This window comes from Panulirus ornatus, chromosome 30 (genome assembly GCF_036320965.1).
Source record: "Panulirus ornatus isolate Po-2019 chromosome 30, ASM3632096v1, whole genome shotgun sequence".
NCBI lineage: Eukaryota > Metazoa > Arthropoda > Malacostraca > Decapoda > Palinuridae > Panulirus > Panulirus ornatus.
Window position 1 is genome coordinate 3464193 of NC_092253.1, and position 20808 is coordinate 3485000.

Here is a 20808-nt window from a genome sequence, read left to right on the forward strand (position 1 = left end):
CTCCCCTCCCCGACCTCCAACACGCCTCCCAGAATCAGGCGTATACATAACCAAGGGCGATCATCTAGCACAGTTTTTCACACTTATTTGTGCCTGGTAAATACCACATCATTCATGACAATATAATCATACATCTACCACGATCTCTCGTCTACTGCAACACTTGACTCATGTGTTGCAATACTCTCCCACAAGATCCACGACACACACACACACACACACACACACACACACGCGCGCGCGCGGGTGTGAGCAATGATGACGTGAACCTTCTATAAAGGCGTCCAGTCCTTTGATACTTACATGAATATGGTATCTTCCTCACATATACTATATACACTTATTCGATATATCCTCCAAACCTATGCTTTATACGCATATTCAATAAATTGTGATTTGATAAACTAAATAGACATTGATACAATAAAGGAATACACGTGAAAGCCAAATACAACACTCAAACCATATCATATGAAGACGCAATGTATGTATATATATATATATATATAAATACAACTGGACGACGGTAAGGGAAGCCATAGGCTTCGGCGGGAGAGTTGACAATTTGGCGGGAAGGCTAGGATCGGGAGCAGGAGGGAGGGAGGAAGGGTAAGGGCCCCGGGCTTGGGGGATCGATGCCGCTGGCTCTGCCTGCCTCCAGCTGCCAACCTGACACTTGCCACCTTGCGTCTGACCTTCCCAACACACACACACACACACACACACACACACGGTCGAGACGGGGATACGCACAGAGATATCCTCGTAAAATACTATATAAATATGCTGATAACCACGATGAAAAATGATACACGATCAGTCCCAAGTGCACTTTCGTGTGATTATTACATCTTCAGGGGAGATATCAGGAGTGATTTCTTGTAGCTACCCAGACGATGTCATAACATGAAAGTGCACTTGGGATTTATCTTGTTTAATTTTTGACCCGTGGATGTCAACAAATACCAGATCACGCGCATCACTATAACCTAATGCATATATATATATATATATATATATATATATATATATATATATATATATATTTTTTTTTTTTTTTGCTTTGTCGCTGTCTCCCGCGTTTGCGAGGTAGCGCAAGGAAACAGACGAAAGAAATCATATATATATATATATATATATATATATATATATATATATATATATATATATATATATAAGGTTGAGACATGGTAACACGTGTGTAATGCCCTTTCCTGTAACAGGCGTGCGAGCGCGCGCACACACAAACCTCTACAAAAGTTATGCCCTTCCTTATGATGACAAGGGGGTCAACCACCTCTAACTCCACTCTACTTTCTCTGATTAAAGTCCCTGGGAATTAAGACAAAAACTTCACCACCAGCGGGAGAAGCCTGCATTCGCTCCATTTAAGCTGCCACCTGGGACTGGCTAGTATAGGTCACACACACACACACACACACACACAGCTTCATGGTCGTCAAACCCGTTACCATCCATTACTGTTGAGGAGAGTGTATCCTCCCTCCCCGTGCCGTAGCCCTTGGGGAGACAAATCTATAAATAGTCTTCATACATACGGTACCGCGAGGCCATTAAACGCCATCCCCGTGGTGTCTGGCCTAGTGAGAGGTGGGAGGACCAGTGATGGCAGCAGGTGGGGAAGGAGGGAGGCAGCAAGGTGGGTGCATAACGTCACGCGTAAGCCCCCCTCCCCCCTCACCAGGCGAAGAAACATGAGGGACACACGCCCGACTCAGCCAGCTCATGACGCCACGTGAGTCATGTTACGTTAGTCACTGTGTATATGAATGTCGACTTGTTAACACACACTAGCTACATCACTTCCTTTTTTTTTTCCTTCTCTCGTCTCTCTTACCTATTTTTATATATCTAACTCCATCTATATGTTCCAGTACTATGATAATGACAACCGTCTATCTCCCATCTCCTTATCTATATGTACTAGTACTATAACGACAATCGTTATCACGTCCAAGTTATCAAAGCTAAAGATATCTATAATACATACAAACCTCTTTGGCCTTTTTTTTTTATTCTTGGGAATGTATGTATAGTTTTGTGTACCACAAGACGGGAAAAAATAAATCCTCAGCACAAGCAACCTTCTCCAAAAATTGTCCTTCAAGTTTGCCAGTCTAGCATGACCAACGAATCGAGGGTTCTTCCCGACAAATTCAGTGGAAACTGTCACACTTTACACCACCTTTTCGTGTACGTGATAAGAACTCTCAAGTTTCGGGATGAAGCAAAACTGGAAACTTTGTTAAAACCGGTTAACGACAACTCTCCTGTTATTCAATCATTCATATCATCAGCATTTTTTACGCTTTATACTAAATTCTGAACCACTAGTACCAGTCTTCTTTCAAATGAAATATAACAGCTAACTACTTGTTTATCGATTTTCTCAAACATTCCAACTCTATTTACATCTAATATTCAAATTCATGTTTACAACTTTCAGCGGTCACCAACGCCAACTTCTCATGCGTCACTAACCTCTTTCAGCATCACATCATGTCACTCCCCGGACCTTTGCACCAACACCGTCAACACTGTACACAACAAACTCACCAACCTAACCACTAACCTAGTCTACTCTCCCCTACCGCCAATGTCAAATATACATACGCATGTCAGTGTTGTGCACCACCACCACACCACAACAGTGGCAGGAATGATGCATTCACGAACCTAGGTTGGCGGGAAGCACCAGTAAGTGCACGAGGCCTCCTGCAACCCCACATTATGCAACAGTCACCCGGGCCGTCCCCCTCCACTGTGCGGGGACCCAGCAGCCTCAACACCACCTGACACCTCTCCAGGAAAAGTTACTCATATGGCCGCTTCTCTATTTCCGGTTCCCGGAGGAGGCATCTCGACTGTAACGTCCTTTCCTCCATTTTCTATTCATACACCTCTGGGAATGGTTACAACATAGGAAATGAACATTCCAAAGTATAATCCAACTTGGGGAAACTGTTGCTGCAATGTATCTAACTACCCATCACATCGTCTCTACCAAACATACTGTCCGTTAGTGTGCTGGGAACGCATGTGGCGTGTCTAGTACTACGAGTGCGGAGTACACCTACGTTAAATCCTGAATGGTGTGGGATCTCGGCCGTTAACGGCGCCAGGGTCGTAAATCTCTTCACAACAAGGTACAACACTGTCAAACTCACTTTGAAAACACACTTTCTATGGTAGTGGTTGTAGGAATGACAAGAGGCAGGGCCAGACAGACACACCAGCTGTCCTCCACACTAAGCTAAGCAACAGCTGTTCTCCACACAATGCAATGCACTACCTATCCTTCACACTATGCAATGTGGAACTGTTGTCCACATTATACACAGAGTGTAGGAACGATCAAACACACCAGCTGTACTCCATACTATGCATGCCACCGGCCAAATATACCCCACATGCCAACCATCTATTATTGCACATCCCATCTCCATCTGCTGAGCTCACAGAATACTTTTAAATCTCATTCAAACAACTTATTTCTCAACATTTCATCAAAGAACCATGACTACATCTCTGCTGATTGAAACAAATACTAAAAACTAGCCCCTCTAGGTCACACAGATACCATCCTTGCGAGCCAGAAGCCTGACCTTCCCAGAACACGGGTGAAAACGATGTCAAGAACCCTGCATTCCACCCCCATCCGCCAGCAACGACCCCACCAACAACAAACAATTTTGTCACACTCGCCACAAAAGTCAAAACATACAAAATATTCATCAAGTACGAGTAAAACAATTGCAAGTTCTTACAATTGGTATTAATGTATGCATTTACATATATATGCATGAAAACAAGATGGGAAAGGCGTGTGTACAAGAGAGCCGTGTGTGAAATCTAAAATGTTTCATTGGGGGACACGAGCATATGGGTTCAATAAAAGAGCAACACCGCTGCAACAAGGACGCTAGAACCACACACACCCACGCACACAAATGGACGCAACAAAATATAATCAGCAACACAAGTGTCAGGCGAAACCCAGGAGTGGTAGGTGGTAGAGGGTAGGTGAAGCACTACACGCCTGCCGGCCCACGTGTCTGGTGCACTTGCCATTAACTCCCACGCCTCGTCGCGCACACATCCCGCCACGTACACACACACACATACACACACAGCTCGCCGGTACACATACGCCTGCCATCCACCCCTTCCCCATAACACACACAACTAACAATACCTGGCCCATGCATTAATTACACACGTTACACGTTCAGGTCAGTGATTTAACTTGTATATACGTAGCTTCACCAGTCAACATGGGCAAGGCATTCCCCCCATCTGTGTTATGTTAATCACTTACTATCTGCGTAAACAGGTGGTTTACATCGACCTTCACAATAACACTTGGGAAACGATACCGTGTCTTCAGCGGACATGGGACATGATTTTCCTCCAACTCCGCGAGTGCCAACTTTTTAAATTCATCGGGCCTTTTCATATTATTTCAAGCCGGGATACACAACGCGTGGTTACGGAGAAACATCATAATAATCGTGTGGCTATAACTGTCCATTACTCACAGTACACCATCAACACCTACCACAAAACTAAACCAAACGTCAAAAACCTCTAAAGCACAAGCATCAAAAAAAATGTAAAAATGTTTACGTTACAGAACGTCTCCAATGCCGTAGCATCGGTTTACAATACTAGCTCTTACCTTGCAGAAGTAGGCTGAGTCACTAAAATCCAGTTAAGTCCAAGATTAAAATTGGAAACGAGCGTATAAGGGAACGCCTTACGCACGACACAAGTGAGACACGTGCTCCCTTCACCCGGTCTACGCTAAGACTGATGATCAGAATCCATTGGAGTGAGTATTACTCCGCTCAGGCCTGCCAACCCCGCCACACACCGCCGCCACTATGAATGAACGTCCCGCCACACACACCGAGCTTTTACTCTCCACTTTTTTTCTTTTTTTTTAACATTTGACTCTCGCTGGCTTACGGTTCCTGGGAGAGTCTCCCATAGGACGTGTCAGGGTCATAATGATTTATGTATTTTCCGTCTGGCGTCGACGCTCGAGAACACACATTTAACAGTAGTGAAAAATTATGAACATGGCATCATGGATACAACGACTCTCTTCGCGCTTTAAATGCCGCAAGCGTTACTACCTCTACTACTACTACTACTACTATTACTACTACTACTACTACTTTCAGGACCCTACCCATCATATTAGTTTAACAATCTAATGAGACGATAAATTACGAATTGCAGGAGGCTACAGCCAACCAACCAACCACGGGTGACCCAGGGATGTAAGCTAAGTTCGGCCCGCATGGTATCTCATTAGTCTGATAACTTGGCCTAATCGAATGCTGACTCAGCGAATACACACGAGATGGTAATCTGCTCCCGCTACCATTACTGCTACCACCACTCCCACCACACTAGGTATCATAGTACGCTTTGAAACCGTCAGTTCTGATGGCCTATGGGACCACCGATGCCTTCTGTGCAAACTTCAAAAAGGCGAAGAAAAAAAATATTGGACGACATGTACGATTATTCTCCAGTCCATGAGGCAGGCATTCACCATACCAAAACCTCTCGACTCTCTCTCTCTCTATCCAACCATGACCAGGACTCCATAAATCAGTTCGGGTTAGAAGGTACTGCAACATCATCGCCACCACCACCTTAAGAATCTGCAGTTCGGCTCCGCCACAGCTCGTGCGTGCGCACACACACACACACACACACCGCTACGAGAATAGCCCCATCTCAAACCATAGCCAATCATAGGTGTCTTCAGTTTTAGGTCCTATTTCTAACCTTTACGTCCAATTCTTACCCCTTCTTTTAGGATGATGATGGTGATATATAAGTTCATTTTTATTCTTATCATGACACACTACCTCGCGAATAAAAGCAGAAATTATCATTGGGCAGATACACACACACACACACACACACACACACACACACACACTAGCTTAAGTTGGTGTGTGTGTGTGTGTGTTGCTGGAATTTCCCCCGTTCGTGGTTACATCGTTAATCAAGTCACTTTCGTCGAGGTTGTATCATCGTCAATGGACAATAAAGGAGTACAAGTCTCGCCTCCACGAAGCTCTCTATCTCTCCAAGGGCCACCGTAAATTCCCTGCTCCTGAATGGGGCGCAGCCTCGAAGCTGCAGCAGAAGCCCTGTATAAGGGAGGTGGTTCCGGGGTTGTACGATTCATCTTAAAAAGAAAATGATGCTATTCGGCCGAGGTAAGGCAACGGGTTTCGTCATACGTGGCGGTGATGCTGGCGGATGGGGGGAAGGAGGGAGGGAGGGAGGGAGGGAGGGAATCCGCATGATAGCAGACCAGTGTAGACGTGAAATCCCTCCCCCCCTAAACACCTGTGGCGGCTCCCACAGCCACTATAAGGGCCACAGGCTGGGAATTACCCAGTGTGTTGATGAAGAGATGAGTCCTTTTTTTTTTGTTCGCGTTTCTGGTACACACAAGTGTTTCTGGCTCTGACTACATATATACTGACACACGAACTTCGACAATCACACACGAAATCTCTTTAGTTCATCAAAGGGAATATGTCTATACACGCTCTCTCTAACTGTTGCTTCGAGTTCAGCACCGTATCAATTAACATTCACTTAATCACTTTTTTTTTTTCGTATTCATTTGTGCCTCAAGAAGGACGGGTTTATTGCGCACTCCTACTTACCTACCTACCTACCTACCGTAACCCAGGTGGCGACGATGAAAAAAAAAAATTAAAGTGACACTACAAGATACACAGGTATTTTCTTTTTTTTCAAAAGACAGGGCAACAATCATCAAATAATTTCACAAGTTACATGATAAATGAACTGTTCACATAAGGTTCAACATAAATATAACGAATATAACGAATTGTATACTGGAAGCGAACTACTTTTATCAACTGGCAACATTTGGATTAACTTCAACGAAAGTATTTAAGCTAAAACACGCCTACTGTTTACCATATACTATATACTGTACACTATTCAAGGAAATACAAAGGAATTCAAACAGACACAGAACAATGGGTAATAACGAGGCTGTTTATGAGAGAGAGAGAGAGAGAGAGAGAGAGAGAGAGAGAGAGAGAGAGAGAGAGAGAGAGAGAGAGAGAGAGAGAGGCTGTAGTATTTTTCTCCTATAGCTAAGGAAAAAGTGAACCCGGGCATTTGTCTCCAAAAGCGAGTCAACAATTCCACGAAATTCTCGTCGCATCTTACACCTACGAATCATCACTCTTGTTATAATCACACTTGTAACCAGATGGACAGAGCCGGCCGTTATCGCCAAGAGCACCATCTTCCGCAAACCCACCTCCCATACGCCCCAAACCTGAAGCGGGAAAACTTCTTTTTAATACAGACGGAAGTCTACTGGCTAGCTAGAGGGTCGGGGTGCGTCTGTCTCTTCCGCTATAACTGAGTACCATCCCATCAACCATAAGCTATACCACCCCACACACTTACAACAACACCTGCCTTACACTACCACCATCACTACGTACCAAACGACTGTTCTAAAACCAACTAGACCACACAACTCTGGTGTCAACGACACACACACACATACACTCTGCCGCATTGTTTCTCCTGCTGTTGATGCACCATCATGCTCCATATATAAACCTCTGCGTCACCCAGGCTGGTCCGTCCCGTTCCTCATGTGACGCCAGCTCTCTCTCTCTCTACCACACACCAGACCACCCCCTCCTCCCACCTGCGACGTCGTAAAGATGCTTAACCTTGCGACAGGTGGGGACGACGCTTTGACCTTACACGATATAGGTGGATGCGACGCCTGGCTTTACGACCCAACGTTGGGCGAGACGTTTCACATTACAACACGTGGGTTAGACGCTTCACCGTACGACAAGCGGGCGAGACGTTACACTTTACGACATTATGGACGCAACACTCCACTTTACGATATATAGGCGCGACTCTGTAGCAACGCCTAATTCGATAACAAGACCGCTATTACAATTTTTTCATGAAAGGATTGAAACGAAATCCTACGCTGCTCGTAGGAATACAACTGGATCCACACATCAACAGGCCACCGTGTCGTAACGACGCTGGGAATGCCAGGTATGCGACAACGACGATCGTAAATAATATTCCCTGTCTGGGAATCACTCCGCTCACCTGGTTAACCTTCCAGTAACATGACATATAATCACCACCAGCTGGTTGTTACAAGATCACTGGTGAGAGGGAGGGAGAGGCCAATTCCTAGGAGAGGGGGTGTGTATGTGTGGGGCGGGATCAACAGGTCCCGTCCCCCCCTCCTCCTCCCCTAACACCACCCTACCCCGCGTCGTCCCACACTGTGTACTCTGGGTCCAACAGGGCCGGCTGGAGGCGGCGTCCTGTTACCCAGCACCGTCTACACTTGTTTATTGTCCTCATGTCCCTCCTTTACCTCCTCTTCTCCCCAACCTCCTCCCCTTACCCAAGACCGTACTCTCACACCATTCTCCCCTTCCTCCCCACTAACCCTCTACCCCCCATCAGAACAGCAACCATTCCCCTTCCCTACCTCGCCCATACCAGTTTATGAAGAAAACGTAAAATTACAGGCGGTGTCTCTGACGCAGGCAGCAGTAGTGGTGGTGGCCACTTGGACACACGAGTGTTAATAGCCGAGGGTCGACCGACCAACCAACCCTCCTGACCAGCACAGGCTGGTCACCAGCGGGTAGTAATATAGCCCCCAGTGCTACGGCCCCTCACCGCCGTCCCCCAAACTGGGAGACGAGAGAGAGAGAGAGAGAGAGAGAGAGAGAGAGAGAGAGAGAGAGAGAGAGAGAGAGAGAGAGAGAGAGAGAGAGAAAGGAGGCATCGTATCATCAGGCAGGTGGGAGAATTGGTGGCTAGCAGAAGGGAGGGAGAGAGGCGATCACCCCTACGCCACAACAAGGACACACACACACACACACACACACGAGTTCAACACATGGGTCCGCCATACATACTCACACCAGCCTGTCACTCTACCCACCTCCCGTAACACCAACCCCAAAGTGCTGCTGCCCGAAACCCGCCAACCATACGCAACTGTTACACAGCCTGATCTCATTACTTACGACCTACAAACATGTCTCCCTTCCTTCCCCTCCCTACCATATAACGCGCAAGGCCCTGACTGACATTCCTACACACATACGCACGCCGATAAAAATGTTAACCAATGGGAAATACCGATCTTGTAACGAGGCGCAATGATATACTATACGAGGAGAATAAACATGCAAGTGGGAGGATATGTCCCCGCGGTATAGATCTAGTTTACATCTGAGGGTGGACGAGGGACCGTCCCTTCTCGGAAGCACCTTCATATTTCATAGTTGAGGCATCGGAAGGGATCGCCGCCACCACCACCACCTCTTCCTCCTCCCAGCAACAGGATCGCCAGCCAGCCTCCTCCTCCTCCTCTCTCCCATTCTACCACCACTCCCGCTTGACCAGCTCGTCAACATCCACCATCCTCCCTTACTAACCAATACGAGATTTCACTCCTGTTGAAGGTACAAGGTTCTACTCCTTCCACAAAAAGTGTACAGGATTCTACTCCAAGATTTAAGATTCCACACTCTCTCAACAAGATTCCCAGGCCAGTACAACGATTCGAATCCACCAACAGAGCAAGATTTTCCTTCGAAGAGATTATTCCCCTCATATTTTTCTCCCCGACTATTCAGGAGAAAACGTAATTAAAATCTTGAGCTCGAAGGAGACGCTGAAGAGAAGGCTGGAAACGATCCCTCTCCGAACGGCGGCGTGGTGGCAGCATAGCCTGGGAGGAGGGTACGCGGCCGGAGGGAGAGGAGGAGGAAGAGAAGAGAGGCTGGGCCTCCAGGAAGGCTGGCCGCCGACCCCATGCCGCCGCCGCCCGTCTGCTCTCCAACACGTCCAGACATGTTAGGGTACGGGGACCAGGCCCTCTAGAGAGAGAGAGAGAGAGAGAGAGAGAGAGAGAGAGAGAGAGAGAGAGAGAGAGAGAGAGAGAGACGAGCCGACCCTTACGTAAGGCAACTGTGGTACGAAGAGATGATGACGAACGGCGGAGGAACAGTATCGGTTAAGTAGGAACATCAGTTAAAAAAAAGGAAAGCAGCCGTACTTACAAGACGACACGTCCATTAACAAGGCAACTACGCACTGAGGGGGCATCACCAGCCACGTGCACGTACACAAAACTGCCTACGCCGATACGGACTCCTTCCACAGATCCTCTACGGGGCGGGTTTTCTTGGAAGATGGAGCGGGCCTCGTGCGCCATAGAGAGTGTGGGTACATAAGTATAAAGGCCTCTAATCAATACCTGCAGACGGCAGTGCCACAGACACACCTGCCCACCCGCCCCAGGTGTACCCTATACAACAAACCGGGAGGAAGGGGGTGTGCGGGGTGTGGGGGGGTAGAGTGTTAGCGTGGCTAGAGGGGTAGCGTCACCAGCCAGCGGTGCCCCCCGGGGGACGGACGGATGGGTCCGCCAGACATATGAAAGTAGCATGTGCGTCTAGCTGTGCCCCCCCCCCCCCTTTCGCCTGCCCCAGCCACGCTCTACGCCGCCACTACCTCCCGCTATTATTAGACCCACGCGGGACCCCCCTCTCCTCGCTAACTGCTACTTCCCCCATACCCCCCCGTTCCCACGGAACTACTACTTCTACTACTACCGCTACTACTACTACTACTACCACCACCATCTTCCCTGCCAAGTCACCTAAAAACACGTGGATGACTGCGGGGCCGAGCTTATCTGCTTACTACATCTGGTGTCACTACACCGCCCGACCATAAGCCCCACATACACTTTACCTTGGCGGCTCACTATGCTAGTCCTGTAATCTGCTGACGGCCACGTCTCCCTCTGTCATACTACCCACGTCTCCCTCCATCATACTACCCACGTCTCTCTCCATCATACTACCCACGTCTCCCTCCATCATACTACCCACGTCTCCCTCCATCATGCTACCCACGTCTCCCTCCATCATACTACCACAGTCTCCCTCCATCATACTAACTGACCGTCTCCCTCCATCATACTAACCGACCGTCTCCCTCCATCATAATACCCAACGAACCACCTCATACATACACGAAAATCAGATGGAATATTATGCCACCACTTCCATCGTCTATCTGATTGCCATTCAACACTAAACAGGTGCTGAGCCTGAAATAAAGCACTGGTTGTGAGGACGTGGATACTAGGCATGACACACAAGCACATCACTCCATCCACATCTACCATCATCGTACTTTTCCTAAGAACTTCTTGTACGGGTACACCAGCCTTACTGCCCCTGTGACGGAAAGAGATGGAAAAATCGAATCACCTAGGGATTCAGCCTCCTTCCTCCACACTTATCCGACGTTTTCCGAGACTATGTTAGGTTAGCTTACGATATGTTACGTTAGGAGGGCATAACAGGTGGGGGGGGGGGTCACAATAGCAACTAGGTAATCTAATCACAAAAGAGGTTAAGATCAAGATGGGGTTGGATTCTTCTACTCTTTGGAAAAACATATGAGCGACGCCTATCCACATAAGTACAAGAAGTTTTACAGGTTAAATTCTATAGTTTATACGTTACATATTTAGTGGTGATTCGTTGTACACAACGTAATGTGTAAAGTTACATAATGGTTGACCTGCAGTAGTACTATACTGACATACATTATGAACTCAATGGTAAACATTATTTGATGTGAAGTTACATAGTGAATGTGCTGCAGTAGTAATGTGTTGACATACATTATGTATTCCATGGTGTACACTGAGGGATGTATAGTTACATACTTGCTGAATTCTAGTGATACAAGGTTGACGTATGTATTGAAAAGTAAAAATTAAGTGATGTTAAGAGGACATCCTAGATGGAGAGGATAAAATATTACCTAATTAAGTTGCTTTGTCAACATCTGAGACAGCTGAAGTAGCGTCAGAACGGAAAAGTCAAGGAGAGATAGTACGAAACATAGTATCTAAAAATACCTTTAGCTTAATATCTGAGATGAAAAAAAAATCTCGAAGTGGAAAGGTTCTCGCACTTCCTTTGGCTAAATGAACATTTCTCCTCAAGGATAACATATTTGCTATCATATTCGGCCGGAGATGAAAGCTGAATGAGAAATCTGAGGAATGATATTTTTCATTTTCCTCTCGACCCTTTAAAACTAAAATGACCTCAAGACCCATTAGATTAGTTGAACCACAAGACTAGGCGACAGTCACACAAGAAGGACGAGATACGTACAGCTTAACTCGCGGGGAGAAGATCGCAACATCTTAAGGAAAAATACGACACGAACTCAAGCTGGAAACTGAGGGGCACGAGAACCTGTGCAACTGAGCAACAGGAATCGGTGGAGTTGGGGGCGAGTGTGTGTTGTTCCTGAGCGGCCGGCCGATGGAGGGCGTCGTGGGAAGCACACACGGTAAACAAACCCGTGGGAACAACATCCTCCCAAGGACCCCACCACTGGAGGAGGAGGTGGTGCAGACCACACTCTGCCCCCGTCTGTTATCAGCTTGTCGATGATTCCCTCCCTACACACTCACAACCTCGACACTGACTGCTCTGCCCTGCTGCCCCTACATCTTACACCGTCATTGAGAGGATACATACCATCGGCTGCAGTGCACGGGATACCCTCTTTCTATGCGACACCACTACCACTCCGGATCACCAGCGTCGACTTGTGCACACGAATGGAAAAGCGTGATACGAGGTACAGATGATCCGCGCTAGTTCGCCACCTGCCACTGATAGGTGCGAGAAGTCTCTGGTCCCCCTCCTAAGGCCAGTTGGTCCTAGGGAATGGTCCCCCCCGCCGCCCCCCCCCACGCGCTTCCTACCACTCCCTCCCTCCCTCCCTCCTCCCCAGATGCGCCCGGTCCCAGCCAGGTCATGGCCCCTTATCGCGTGTTGTTTAGCAAGACGATACGTGTACCGGTTAAGGTGGAAGACCCGGCGTCTCTGTAGTAGAGTCAAGAGCCTCCCCCGTCCATCCATATCTTGGTGAGGGTCGCCCTATATTCCTACGACTTGATGATGATAACCTTTCCCCTCGCTGGGGGTCATCTGTCTGTACCGTATGACCTCCACGATAACACACTGACCCCGTATCGCTCCCGCTCCGTCTGTATATCAGCGTTAAAAACCCCCATCTCTCTCTCTCTCTCTCTCTCTCTCTCTCTCTCTCTCTCTCTCTCTCTCTCTCTCTCTCTCTCTCTCACACACACACACACACACAACAATACCATAACTCAGACCGTATCATCTAAACGGCAAACAAGTTTGTGTAAAGAAGAGTCCTCCGTCTACTTGGCAAAAGCCCCGTGTTCCCACATCCGTCAGCTGGACCAATGTTCGTAGGCAAACACGTCATGGGCCTGGCTCCCCCATGCCCCGAGCAAGGACGCTGGTACCACCATCACCACCACACCCTTATACAATTCTCCGCCGCCCCTCTGGCGTAGATTTGCCCTCCCTCACCCTGTGAAGGGAGAGATGCGGGCGGGCTCCTCCCTCCCCACGTTAAAAGATGGGTATGAGTGTGTCGGGGTTAATGGTGATGTCGCATGAATCATCACATCTAATTATACGAAAATATAAATAACTAAAGCGTTCGCTAGGGGGGGGGGGGCATAAAAGGAGAGACAGAGGAGGTATCTGATAAACTATATTCAAGCCACAACCATTGTTAAGACAGTGAGACGAGACACACACACACACACACACACACACACACACACACACACGTAACCTGTCAAATATATAAGGCTACGTTAAAAGTAATTATCATACCACACTGTTAAAGAAACGCCCTCTCTCTAACTTTGAAATCGAATCTTATTTAATCTCGTAGTGCTGACGCAGTTAACATGAGCAATATAACATGGCAATGGATCTAACCAGACACAGATCATTATATTGCCAATTATATAAACCCAAAATACCAGTCATCTTTCATCATTATTGCCAATTATATAAACAAAGTATACCAGTCAACTTTCATCAGGTCATGTGTGGAAATAAAGATATGAGCCAATACGTTGGCGTGAGCTCTTACCCAAACGCCACATCGTTTATCACCAACATATTTCAGGATTGTCGCTATACTGACCACCACACACCACCACCACCACCACACCAACATTCCATACTTGCTGAACCCAGTTATGCCGTAGATGAGGTCACGGCGCAATTACGAGATCAACGGAGATTACTGACCTCTCTCCCCACCAGCCACACTGACCTGAGGTCAGGTGAGATCCGGTGTTGTAACCTGTTAGGGCAAGCAGGGGTACACCCACCTCTGAGGTCAAGTGAGGTAAGGTCAAAGGTTGAGGTCATGAGAGACTGGACCCACCCAACCTGACCTCATATAAATACATAATTAATGTTCACTCCACACACTTCGTAAATCACAAGTTCTCCTGTAGAACAATATTTCTCTGTAAGTTGTAAATTAAGAGTATTGCAAGTATCCTCATGGGTTATACTGGCCCATCTTGACAAGTGTATCAATATGTCCGCTGCCCTATATACGAGAGAGAGAGAGAGAGAGAGAGAGAGAGAGAGAGAGAGAGAGAGAGAGAGAGAGAGAGAGAGAGAGAGAGAGAGAATCCTAAGCGACCTTAACTTTTCTCTAGCGCGTCCAAAAATTGCTTTACACACCCTCTCGTACAAGTCTATCCGTCATCTTCGATCTATCTTTTCTTCTTCTTTCCACTCTTGCTTTCATTATTTCCTCCGCCTCCTCCTCCCTCTGGGCCAGGAAATACTGTAGCGCTCACACAGTAGCGTTGAGACAAACACTCCAACCAGGGTGTGATCTACTACAGACTCAAGTCACAGTAATACTCACACTAACGCACCTAACTGCAATGATATTCAGTTCTCCTTTAATCAAATAGTTATTCCATAGTGACCAATTGTGGTAGTAGCCTTCCAGAGAGACTGAATAGTAGTAGTAGTAGTAGTAGTAGTAGTTGTATTAATGACTATCATTACAGCAGCTTCAGAGAACCGATGAAATTCAAATTACAAAAAATAAAGTACAAAGAGCTGGCCGGGGGGAGTGGTCAACCACCCCACCCTCCTCCTCCTCCTCCCGTTGACGTCACCTGAAAACCTCCTGTGACCTCGGCATTAACCCCCCCCCCCCCCAACTCCCTTCTCTCCCGCCACCCAAGCTAAACTGGCTAGGGACCTGACCCTTGGTGACCTGGCGAGGCTTAGCACCTGGACCACTCCAGGTCAACACCCTAGGGGTGGTTTGAAGGTGGCAAGGGTCACGGGAGTGGCACATACACCAGTGAAGGCAGGTTACATACATCATCTATATGGTTGTTCTTAAGGTTTGGCAATAATATATGACTTCGTAGGGAATACGAGTCCTCCTCGCCCACAGTCACGAATGGAACGTTTCAGTGGATGAAAATTCCTCTACATACACGACGTACAGCAGATGCTTCATGTATCCCAAGAGCCCTGGGTATACCTAAGTGAGGTATACGAAAATGGGGTACACATAAGTAGGGTATACCTTCGAAGGGTATACTTAAGTGGTGTATACCCAACTTAAGCGGATATTTTCACTTTTTTTATACATATTCGCCACCTCTCGCATTAGCGAGGTAGCGTATATGTATATACATATATACATATACATACATATGCATTTAAATCCAGGTGAAGCCGATTCAAACCTGCTACTGGTATTCAGGTGAGACGATAGATCCTGCACCAGCTGTGGACTCCAGCAACCGACCAGCTGCGCCGCCAGCCCAGGCCAGGTGGCCATGGGAAGGTATAACCGGCGCGATAAACCCGTATGATTTATGTAGACTGTACCATTACATTCCACCCATCATGCGGTGCGGGGAGAGAGGGAGGGAGCGAGTGCGGGAGGGAGGGAGTGAGGGGAGGTTTGCAAAGTTGAGAGATTGCAAGCTCGCGTCGTAGGTGGGGTGGTGGAGGTGGATGTCGGAAAGGTGGTAACTACATAATTGGAGAGGCAGTTGTTTGGGGGATGTGAGGGGAATGATGAACGGATTAACAGGAAATTATTACCGAATGGTAGCAAGTCTAAGGGTCCTACCAGTGGTTTATCTAAGCGTTCCCAGAACCGGCGTTCGCAGGAAAAGGGGTGTAGGGGGCAGCTGAACCCTCCCCTCATAGATAATCAGACGCAAAAATAACAAAAATTGATAAAAATAATTACTACAGTCTACCATTTCTTAATTCATTCGATATATATATATATACACACACACACACACACATTTGAAATGTTCAAAATTAAATTCACTACTCTGCTTATTGCGTGCCAATACTAATAAAAATCGCAAGATATTTTTCATCATATTTTACCTAAAATACCAATATTTTCCTATTTTCTGACCATCCCCTTGTGAAATATAGCCTACGGCCGCGGGCGTCCACAAGTGCAAGGCGTACGTCGCTCTTGTGGGATGGGAACCATTTCAGCTGGAACTGACTATGACGGGAATGCTCTTAGCAGTATTTATAAGCCGTTCAATTTACAAAATTCGATTCCTTATAATTTACATATCTTTCTCATTATTATTATCATCATTATTATTATTGTATGTTACGGGGAGACTTACATTCGTGTTGCTGTCTGTCTGTCTGTCTCTCTCTGTCTCTACCTCTGTCTCTACCTCTGTCTCTCTCTCTATATATACATATATACATATATCTGTGCGTGTGCGTGTGCGTGTGTGTCATATCTTGACGTGTGCGCATCCCTCCAGCATTGGCCTGGTGGCACTGTCTGTAGGAAAAATTAAAAAAAATGCCGATTTTCCTCATGGTGTTCAACAAACCATTCACGTCAGCATGTGCCATTCATACTCCTTACTACATATTAATTTTGTCGTTCTGTCATTCCCTTTCATTCACCCATGAAGACAATCGTGGCTTTCGTAAGTTCAATGAACTGGAGACAGCAAACCTGTTTTATATATTAAGAAACATACCTAGTAAAACTATTGTTATATCTGTCCTCCTTCGAACTGACGCCCCACTTCAATCGCTACTCGACACACGTCCTGGAAATCCTTTACAGGGGGGGAGGAGTCCTTCCCTATCCATATGCGCCAATACACAGGGTGCAGGTGACAGTAGGCACCTAGTACAGAACGCCAAATGATGCAATTGCCCGTTTCCCTTACAGACGTTCCCTCCCTTATCCTCCTCCCCCTTCCGTGCCACCCCTCTCCTTCTTCCCCCTCCTCCACCGCCTGAGCGGCATACCGCCCCTTCCCACCACCTCCTCCTCCCTCCCCAGTACACGTGAGAGCCAGATTGTAGTGGGGGGGTGTTGGCAGGCCTGATGCCACTGAGCACCCGGCCTTGAGTACCGCCCCATGTGAAATTACACATAAGTATTCACTCATTTTTCCACGCAGCGCACCACCTGAAGAATAGCCACACTTATTCTCGAGACGTTCTTCTGCTCTCCTCGAGAATGCATGGCTGTAAAAAGAGAGATGGAATTCTGCTGTCCAGGAAGTTATATTGCGGCATTGCATTGCAGATTAGGGCTGGGCTATGGCCATATTTTGCAAAGTTTCTCTGGAAATAAGCTAATCAAGAGTAGCCTGAACACGACAAACACTAGTATCCATAAGACTCAACATTTCCATACGCCAAAGAAGCAGTATCATTTTGTATTATCATAGAAAATTACAAAAATGTGAGGGATGCCGGGTCAGCGAACTACTTTCTCTGGCGGAGGAGTGGAGCGCCGCGGCCCCGAGACAGCCCGCCTTAGCCAGCCAGGATAACAGGTTTGGCTGCGGGGTAAAACTGGTCTAAAAAATGTTGACCAGACATTTAAATTCCACAGTCGCTTCAACCCACCAGACACATCTGCCAAATGCCATCACATAAAGTTGGAAACGTCACATGACAGGCAGAACTTTAAGAGTAATCCCAGTCCGGCGTAAATATAAATTTGAGGAGACACGTCGCTGACATTGCGCAACTTCAGTGGTAGTGGCCCCAGGAGCGACGAGGAGGTACCTCCCACCAGAGCGCCCGCCTAACGCCCTTAGCGTTGCTTTTACAGACACACCTTTAAAATGGCGTAAGCCAGAACTGTTCAGGGGACGAAATGCCTCAGATTCAATCAATACGTAAAACTAACCATCATCTCATGGTATGGTTAATGCTGTGGCTTGTTTATGAGCGACTTTGGATGCTGGACTGCGATTATCTTATCACTATCGTATATATAGATTTATCACTATAGTACAGATTACTGACCCACTGAGAAACATTAATTTTCTGAACATCAGAACCACAACACCGGTAGTCTTATGACGCCCATGGATTATGGTCAAAGGTTAAAATATGATTTTTAAATGTTTAAAAAAAAAGTTTTCAAAACATATAAATATTGAAGAAATTTCAGAAACGAAGAAATTATACTTTTAACGGTTTGATTATTTCAACGGAGCAATTCCCTTCTCTGCAATGCTTGACAAGTATGAACCTTCAGGCGATATTCTATTTTCGCTAAAATAACATACAGGTAAAAACACCTATGCCTCATGAGTACCTGGCAACATTAAAGCTGGTTAAAAATACAAATACAAGTGAAAATAACACTCAAGTACTAACCTGTGCGTTGCAGTGCTTACGTAGTGTTTGTCTGTCACTTGCACTGGGACAGGAATTATTGATTGGGTAGAAGTATGGTGCCAGTTATGGTGGTGGCCTAATTCTGGGCTCGAGAAAGTGTCTCACACCTAAAATTCTTAGGCGTCGCGTTTCGTCTATTCACATCTATACGCGACACGCACAGTAAACACTGTACACACCTTTGCGCGCCAAATCGTAGCGCGGGAATGTGATAGTCTTCGTCTGCTTCCCGCGCCCGCCAACACTGGTTTCCCGCCAAAACTGTCTGTTACAGCATTGTCGCATTCGCGCCAAAACCCGTCCCTTTGGTTTTCGTATGCATGATTTTAAGGTTTGATTATTCGAAACATCACATTTTCTCATACATCCTATGATGATTAAACTTGCGAAGCTATTTTCTCATACCTTCTATTTGTTGGTCAAGCAGTATTAATGAGGAAGAATCTATAATCAAGGAATCAAATCAAAGCATAACGCAAAATTGAAGTCGAAGACGAAGTCGTAAGAGAAAACGGGACATTTGGGCGCTGTCCAGAGCAGAGCCATCTAGTGGGAAATGATAGAGTTTCACCGGCTGGTCTGGAAGCCAAGTCAATAAATTTAAAAAACTTGCGCATTCCTATCCGGTCTGACTTATGATATTGAGGATAATAAATATATCTTTATCATTAGATTCTCTCACATCGTATGTATGTACCAATTTGCTTTACTTACGTGGAAAGACACAAATAATGCGACAACCAGCGGACTATTACGTAAGGTGGCGCGGCACGTCATGTCAGGCACGCTTGTTGCCACTTCGTGATCACAACTTTCAATCAAGAGTAACGATCGTTTCACCCATCATGTTAACAATTTACTCCTCTTTTATAACGTCTTTTTTTTCGTAAACAAAATATCGTTTAAATAAACTCCAGCGATCGTAAATCTCTACGCACGACACCGCGCTAGAGGGAGGCAAGCCCGATGTACCCAAATGATACTGGATGTGGGAAAACAGCGCGCGTGGGGGTGTCTCGTCTGGGCAGCGACCCAGTCTGCTGCCACTCTCTAAAGCCGCGCGTATTTTACCTGCAAACCTGCTGCTGCTGCTGTTCCCACAACTGCTCCTCAAACGCAGAAACAGTCCAACTGTTCCGAGAAGATCCGACGCCAAACTTTCCTCCACAATTGTTAATCTCATTATGCAATTCTGGCAGAGATGTTGGCCGAGATCGTGTCAGTTAAATTGAATAATAATAATAATAATAATAATAATAATAATAATAATAATAATAATAATCATTATTATTATCATTATTATTATTAATAAAAACTAAGCCAAATCTCTATTCTGAGCTGAAACGAAGGTATTTTACGGATCTAATAAGGTCACGGCAATTTCAAAACTGTGTACAAATGCCACGCGATGTTATGCCAACAAAAGTATATATCACTAAGTTTTATGCATTTTTATAGTCTTCGTGTTCTCTGTCTCTGGTATCAGGCACGCATAACTCACTCGGATAACGTACACTTGGATCAGGAATAAGTATATCTTTCTACATATATGTTTTTGGTAATAAAACGGGTTAAATATAATGGCTAAGGGAAATTCCTTTAATAATATTGACTGGACAGGTTTTCGTTAAACAGACAACAAACATTTCCCCCTTGCGTCATCTAACAGTTCATTCTGCACTTATTACAACAGATATTGTTACATTTTATTATAACATTAATCAATTTTAGGAATTATTATTAGACCAGTTATAGAGGGGGGGGGGGGGATAGATTAGCATTTAGCGCACAACGAAGTAGCATTAGCATAATACAAAATGACCATACCATTTTGAATCTAATCTACGCAAGCCTATTATCAGATTCACGAAGCCTTGACCTCCCTTACACTACGTTTCGTAATACATAGAAAACGACGCAGTGAACATCGGTGGGTACATAAGTAAGGCTACGCGGAGGAACACACCTTACTTAAACCTCCACCTGGGATAATAACACTGGGACCAATCCCATGCATCTGTCCCATCTTAAAAAAAAGAGGGAATGGGGAGGGGAGGCAGCTAGCCATACTGGCTAG

General features: G+C 46.1%; 1 protein-coding gene across 6 annotated transcripts in view; it reads right to left on the minus strand.

The window, feature by feature from the left end:
- The window catches only part of LOC139758333 (uncharacterized), a 102806-nt gene that overhangs the window by 26678 nt on the left and 55320 nt on the right, over positions 1-20808 (minus strand). Inside the window, exon 1 of one of the 6 annotated variants that reach the window (XM_071679616.1) lies at positions 18711-18986. The exons of 2 other annotated variants lie outside the window; for them this stretch is intronic. Coding sequence is in view for 2 of the 4 variants with exons in the window: in XM_071679612.1 (XP_071535713.1) it covers positions 8185-8211 (27 nt within the window). In the remaining 2 variants the exon portion in view is untranslated. Of the gene's footprint in view, positions 1-4699; positions 4893-8184; positions 8227-12680; positions 12828-18710; positions 18987-20808 lie in introns of those variants that run through there. 3 more of the 6 variants (XM_071679613.1, XM_071679612.1, XM_071679615.1) reach the window with 3 other exon arrangements.